Source organism: Typopeltis vanoorti, chromosome 8 (assembly GCF_054136105.1).
Source record: "Typopeltis vanoorti isolate ZY-2024b chromosome 8, IOZ_Tvanoo_1.0, whole genome shotgun sequence".
NCBI lineage: Eukaryota > Metazoa > Arthropoda > Arachnida > Uropygi > Thelyphonidae > Typopeltis > Typopeltis vanoorti.
In genome coordinates, this window is record NC_143556.1 from 5380520 (window position 1) to 5388257 (window position 7738).

The 7738-nt window shown below is 31.0% G+C and overlaps 1 protein-coding gene across 1 annotated transcript in view; it reads left to right on the plus strand.

The window, feature by feature from the left end:
• Nucleotides 1-4540, plus strand: part of LOC150103693 (solute carrier family 53 member 1-like) — a 291679-nt gene extending 287139 nt beyond the window's left edge. Inside the window, exon 16 of the mRNA XM_090397054.1 lies at nt 1397-4540. Coding sequence (XP_090253180.1) covers nt 1397-1469 — 73 coding nt within the window. The 3' untranslated portion in view covers nt 1470-4540. The remainder of the gene's footprint in view (nt 1-1396) is intronic.
• Nucleotides 4541-7738: the final 3198 nt, after the last annotated feature.

Sequence of the window (7738 nt, forward strand, 5' to 3'; positions counted from 1 at the left end):
TCTTAAATTATGCAAATAATGCAGTTCACAGCATATATACTTTCTTCCAGTTATAAAGAATAATACTGACTATTCCATACACTGATAATTAATTTTTGTATTTTATACCATTTCTTGAATTCTTCAATTGACAACAGAATCGCATTTAAATTATTCGATGCTTTTTCTCTCAACATAGCCAGTGCCATCACTTTTGCAGCTATCAGATCAGTTCCTCTGTTATATTGTGAGGTCCCTCTTTTTCACAATTAACAAGGATACTTGCTTCTTTTTTTTTTTTTAATTTTTTACTAGCACATAGTTCCCCTGAGTTTATTTTGAAAAAAAGGTTAATGGGCTTATAACATTCATGCTTTGTCTTTAAATGTCTCTGCAACTTTGCGTGTTTCATGAATTCGTTGGATAAATGTTTCATAACAAAACACATACTGTGAATTTTGATTATCAACGGAGCCAGCATAAATAAAACAACAGACAAATAAATGTCACTATATTTATGAATTTTCTTGTTTGAATATGACTGGTGTTTCCTTTGACTCGCTGTTAGTTTGTTCTGATCACACTCTGCAGACTGAACAATACATAGTGGCATCTTGTAAACAATATTTGGTATGCTCCTGTCTGTACAAAAAGGAAAAAGATAAAATACCTAGTCTAGCCATAGTTGCTATTACAACTCGAGCAGTGCATAAACCTTTAATCTATCAGTAATGGACCCAGAAAGATTGAGGATGAATAGTAAAAAAAATTATCCTCTAGATAATTAGATTAAATTATTAGTTTAAATAATTAACCTGAGATGGGGATAATGCTTCCCATGGCTCCTATAGCTTTTAAATGTTATATAACATTAAAAAAAATTATATTTTTTCCTGCTAAAATATGACTGTATTACAAATTTGAAATATCTACACATCTGCATGGAAATTGTCTGCCAATGAGATTTCAAAAAGTGAATTTTCCCATTTTTTATTTAGTAGGTATTGAGACATTTATCAACAGTGACTTCATTTTCTGCCTCAGTTTCAAGAAAATTTGTAATTGCTTCTTTACCTACATTCCAAGCTGCTCTTTGTTTAGTGTTCATCATTTAATACTCTTGTGATTTATCCTAATTTGTGGGTCCACATAATCTTTCCTTAGCCTAACTGTATTGCTGTAATTCAGGTTTTGAACTTCCATAGGTGGGTTTGCTATTTGAAGGAAAAAAAATTGTTCTGAAGCTACTTTTAGAATTAGTGAGGAAATTTTTAGACATCTCAAAGAGAATGCCAAATTTGGCATTTGCTGAAATGGTATGTCTGTGCACATGCTTCCCTTTCTCATAAGAGTTAAATGTTTAATTATATATGTTGCTTTTTTTTTGTTAATTTGGGATAATTTTTTGTCTTTTTAGAAGAAAGAAATATGATAATAAGGAAACGAGAGTCTTGCTTGAAGGAAATGACACAGATGACCAAGAATTATGAACTATTGACCACTTCTGTTACAACTTGATACATATTCAAAAGTGTGAATAGTGGCAATTCTCTATTTAGCTGCAAGCCCAATCCATTCCATGAAAAAACATTGTGCAATTATTACTGATTTGGAGGTTGACTTCAAAGTGTATGTAGTTGTAATATTGTAATATTAATTTGTAAGAAATATTTTTAGATTTCATTTGTGTGAATTTGTAAAAAGCAACAAATCATGTACATTAGTTCTTAAATGTGGCTCATATTGAGCATTGTGAAATGGAAGGTATGTGTTGAACAAGATCATGGATAATGCTGCATTAAATGCAGATAATTTCGGGTGGCATTATATTAATGCACTATGAAATTCCTATTTAGTGAAAAAGCTATGAACGTATTAGAAAGTGAATTTTGAAGACAATTTTTAAATGTTTTTTTTGTCTTGCTGATTTTTCTGGATTTTTAGATATATTCTGAATTTATCATTTAGTTTTTCTTAATTAAAAAAAAAGTTCAGTTGCTGACATGCTTAAAAGGATTTTTTAAAAGTGCATTCATATAGAATTGGATATCCAGATAATCTTAAATTTTTGCATACAAATAGAAAAAATCAAAATTCTAAGCTTAATTTTGCATTTCATAATTTAATAACATGCATTTTTTGAATGAAAACAAATTGATTTTAAATTGGAAAGGCTTATTTTATTAATTGTTTTTGGAAATGCCTGTATATTTAAAAAAAAATTTCATTTGTGCAACAGTTCTTTAAATTCTGTGCCATTCTGTTAATCTTTTTTTGTTAATAATTTGATGGAATGATTTTAATGGTGTGAAAGTAATTTCTTCTTTATAATTCATTAGGAAATACATACCTTTTTATTATGCACAAATACATATAAATATATTTTTTATATATTTTTCTTTTAAATAGCTGTGCTATGTAAATAGTGTTTTGTGAATTCTGGAATTAGTTTGTATACTGAACTAGTCTTGTGTTTTGTATTTATTAGATTTTAAGTTATCAATTATTGTTTTACTGAATATTTTATTACAGAAAGTAATGTTTATTCATTATGTTGACTACAATTATAGCTTATTAATTTCAGCCATGAAACACAAGTTAATATTGGTGGGAATCTGTGCATAATGCAAAATCGGGATTTAATGAGTTTTTACTTTTTAGATGTATATATATCAACATAATTGTTGGGATACAATTTGTATTTTCTATTATCTACCATCTTATGCATATCTCAAACATCAGTTTCAGCAGTCAGTGACTACAAAATTCATTATACATTACACTAGTTCTCTTTTCTTTCTTTGTCTCATTGATTCATGTTTTCCCTAATTTATATGGCTAAATTAGTCATGTTTTGACATTTAATATTGATTCCATCTGTTCTCTCTTTTTGAAAATCAATAATTATTCTTCAGCTCTCAATCTTTTTGTCTATTTAATAATTTAGGAATAACCAGAGCTTCATTTAAGTTAACTTTCTGATTGACTAATCACTATTTTATCAGACTAATTTATTATACTAATCAGCCAGATAAAGGATTTGGCTTTTGTGTTTGTATAAGCATTCTCACCTACTTTCCACCCCCTAATTAAAGTGTTTAGGATTGGTTCATGGATTTTTTTTTTTTACTTCAAATTTCTTTGTTTGAAATCTTTGCTAACAATTGATAATATAATTAATCGATTTATATCTTACTAAATCTGTGTGGGTGGGTGTGTTTTGACAGCATAAAACAGTAGTATTGTAAAATCTTTCAAAAAATATTGTTCTGCACAAAATTAAACTTTTTTTTTATTATTATTTCAGTTAATTCTGATATATGCTGTGCTATAATTGTAGAACAAATGTTCGAAAAAATTGCTTTCTCCTTATGACTTTATACTCTGAATTGTTATCGCAACATGTTTTGGATAAAATTTTATCTAAAATTATTTTCTAATTGATCTAGTTTAACTTTTCCAAATAAAATTGTGGAAAATTTTGTCAAAAGGTTTAAGTGTACTTGCACTTCATATATAAAGCATAATGAATAGCCTTAAGATTTATTTTAGATTAATCTGAAATTGAATTATTTGAAAATTTGCTTCATTTGCTTATACAATATTTTCATTAGTCAAAACTGACTAAAGGAAACACTCATTCATCAAGATTATTATGTTAAAAATATATTCTAATCAGCAACTTAATATCATAGTGAAGTAGCATAATTGCCCAACATATTTTATACAAATTGCAAAGTTAATAGTACTAATATAGTTTTTTTTTTTTTTTTTTTTTTTGGAGATCAAATGTTTTTTCACAAATGTAAGTTCATCATGCTGATAATATATTTCAAAATAGTTAGTTTACAGTAGCAATTTGTGATATGTTTCATATTAATTTTAATACTGTTTCCTCTTTCTTGCTTTCCACTTCGTAAAGAGATGGAACTGACTTTCAAATTCTTCCATTTCTGTTGCAAGATACGATGTGAACATTTAATTTCTAATTAGTTATAGGTCATGTAGCTAATATACCAAAAAAAAAAAAAAAAAACTGAAGTGAGCTAAGTTTGAATAATACATCCTAAACAGACAATTTTAAATTTAGATGTAAATATTTCCTGATGTCATTTAACATTAAATGTTACATAAAACTATTTTGTTTAGTTTAGATATCTGAATGGTTTTGGAAAATGTAAAGTTGTGTTTTCTTGATTCCACTTGGTATATCCTGAAGTTTTCTGCTAGGTTTTCTTTGAATGAGGAATCAAAAACATTTTTTAAACTCAAGCAGAAGTTATAACTAATAGGAGAAGGGGGCATCGGTTTTCACAAAGTTGTCTTCAAAGCCATAGGGAAAACTGTGGTGTTTGAGTATAATGCTTCATTGGTATGAAGTCTTATGCCTGAACTAGAATTGTCAGCTTGGTGTTTAATTTGAATAATCATACCATTTGAAATATCTTATTTTTTGCATTTATATGGAGGGGTGGGAGGGAGAAGTTTTGTACATCTTTATAACTGTCCATTTTTGGTATTAATTATAGTAACTGAGAGCAAAATAAATTAAATTATCCAGCTTGTGTTATTTGATTTGTTTACTTTAAGAATGTTGCCGAATTCTTATGAAAAGATTATCTTAAAAACATCTGTTTGTAGCATTTTTCATCTAATAGAAAAGTGAATTTAGATAGATCTCCTTTATGTAATACATAGAATATAGCATCCAAATATTTGAATTTAAAGTAATTAGCTGATTATTGACTTGGAGGTAGTGGTATCACACAGTCCCAGATTTGCTTTAAAAAAAAAAATTGAATCGTTATGAGCAATGCAATGGAAAGAATCATTTTTATTTTTTTAATTATGGTAGGACTGAAATCTTGTTATATGCGGATATGGATTAGATTCTGTCTTGCTGATATTGAAATTATAGCAGATATGATCTCAATATAACATCCAGAAAGCACTGCAAAGTCAATGATGAAATGTAGCAAAGTGAGATTTATTTATGATTTAGAATATAGCTTTTCACTGTTTATTATTAGATTGCTAGCTTCAAATTTCTTGAAGGTGTGCATGGAATATGCCAGAATCCTGTATGATCCTTGAAATTCCTCTTGTATAACCACATCCTAATAATTGGTATGGGATGTGTTAGAACTTATACCATGCACATAATGTTCATAGAGAAGCAAAGCTTAAAATTTCAAAACACTGAAAAATTGGGGGCCTACTTTCTCAGAGAAATCCACAAAATGATAAGTCTGTCAACTTAGTATACATGACTACATTTTTGAATTTATATCTGTTACTACCTTGACTTGTAAGGAATTGCAAGACTTGCTAATAAGTATATGTTTGCCATTATACCTGTAAGATTTACATGCCCTCTTAAATTATCTAGTGTTCTGCACTGGCATTCAATGGCAGTGTGTTCCACTTGCCTGGTGCTTTCCAAACAACGAATTTTTATTTTATTTATTTTTTAACAAGGAGTCATTCTTATTCCTCTTTTCTTGTCTTAGCCATATTTGTTGGCTAAGACAAGAGACCATCTACTTCTGCAACAGGTTGCAGGTTGAATCCTGCTGTGGGTATTGATTATGATTGTCTATGTTGGAGATGAATTTCATTTTCTGGTGCGAGATAATTGCTTCACATATCTGAGATCTGTGAAGTACCTTGAAAAACAACTCGTGTTTGGTCTCCAGTGCAGAGTTTTTGGATTATATAAGAGATGCATAAAAAAAAATACAAAAAATTAAATAATATAAAGTTGCTATAAGGATTTTTCTTTTCTTTCTAATGTACTGTGCTGCTGGTTTAGTTTTTAAGGGTGAAAGTTGCACTGGGGGGGGGGGGGGATTTCATGACTGGTGCTCAAGTTGATACATTGTTACTCATAGTAATATTTTTTAGAAAATGAATGTAGATGATATAACTAAATTTAAATAATCTTTCCTATATGTTGCCAAAGTTAAATTGGAATCATAATAACAAAAAGTAAATATTCATGCATATAAGCATTACATAAAGGAGACTGGCGAGATTTGATTGGCACTCTGGTCCCGTGGTCCAAGGATGGGTGCTTTACATTTTCTTCACACCCAATATCAGATTCTAGTATTGGCTGTCCTGCTGGTATTGCCATAGTAAGACAGATGATAGCTGTGGATACTTGGTAAATACCTGCAAGTCTTAAGGCTTGTAGCTGATCTTTGGAAGAGCAGACAGTTTTTTTATATAATCAAAGTGGTCATCAGATTTTGGATAACTTTTCAGAAGTGCTATAGACATATGAGAAAGATGATTGATCCATAGTGTCTGGTGGTTGGAGTGGGGGGGTGGTGTATGTGGTGTCATTATTTTTTTGATCCATTGGAAGTTCTTGATATTTTCTAAAAAGGTATGGCATATGTATCTGGGTTTAGTTCAGTAGTGAGGACATCATTTTACATATACTCTGCTATACTTATTAGAAGCATGGAAGCAGTGGTAATTTTACTATTGGTGTATCTATAATATAATATAATAACAGGCCTATGCAGGATAGTTTAAATATATAATTTAAACTATCCTGCATAGGCCTGCTATTTGGTTGCTCATTGTAAATGTGTTCTCTATTTGTCCAGGTCTTGAATACTTTGACCACTTAACACATTTGATCAGTCAACATCCTGGGATCCATTTCAACTTTTAGAAAAAATATCTTCTAAGATACCTTAATTACACAATAACCTACTGCATTCTTAATGTCCTTGTTGATAAGATTTCATTATTTTTAAAAATTGGGGTTTGATTATAAGCAGTTAGATCTTTTACACTTAAAAGGATTTAAAACAAAGGGTGCGCATGCACACACAACACTGCCACCTATGACTGTGCATGCATACACAAATGATCTTGTTACAAGAACATATTACAACTTAATTATTATTATTATGGGCAACTCCAGGGAGTCCTTAGACTCATCGAGGGAGGCCCCAAATCATGTTCATCACAACTATTCGACATTCACACAGTATCTATCATACCTTTCTTTAAACTCATTCACTGTCACAGCACCCACTACAGACTCTGGCAGCTTATTCCACTCATTCACCACTCTAAAAGTAAAGAACCCAGCTCTAACACCCTTACTAACCACACTCTTGTTCAGCTTCCATGGATGTCCCCTAGTCCTCCCACAACCAGCCCTGTTCTCAAAAATATCTTCTGAATTAATTTTATAGAAACCCTTCAGTAATTTGAATGTCTCAATCATATCTCCCCTCCTCCGCCTATCGACCAATTTCTGCAACCCACAAATCCTCGACCTGTTCTCATAAGGTTCATTCCACAGACCTGCTATCATCTTGGTCACTCGCCTCTGGATCCTCTCAACCTCCTCCCCATCAAGAAGAAACCTAGGTGACCAAATCTGGGCACAGTAGTCGAGATGGGATCTTATCAAGGCTCGATACAGAGGAACAATAACATGCTTGTCTCTGCTCATCAATGTATTCTTCAGCAACCGAGTGATTTGATGAGCTGATTTAGCCACTTTTGCAATGTGCCCCCCCTAAACTTCAACTCCTTATCCAATAACATTCCTAAATCTCTTGCCTCATCAATTTCCTGGAGTACAGTTCCCTCAATGTAGTAAACTGCTGCTAATCTTTTCACCCCAAAATGTATAACCTTACATTTTGCCACATTAAATTGACATTCATTCTCCTTAGCCAAATCATCCTGCAAAATTTTGACATCATCTGCATTCACCTATTGCCCTACC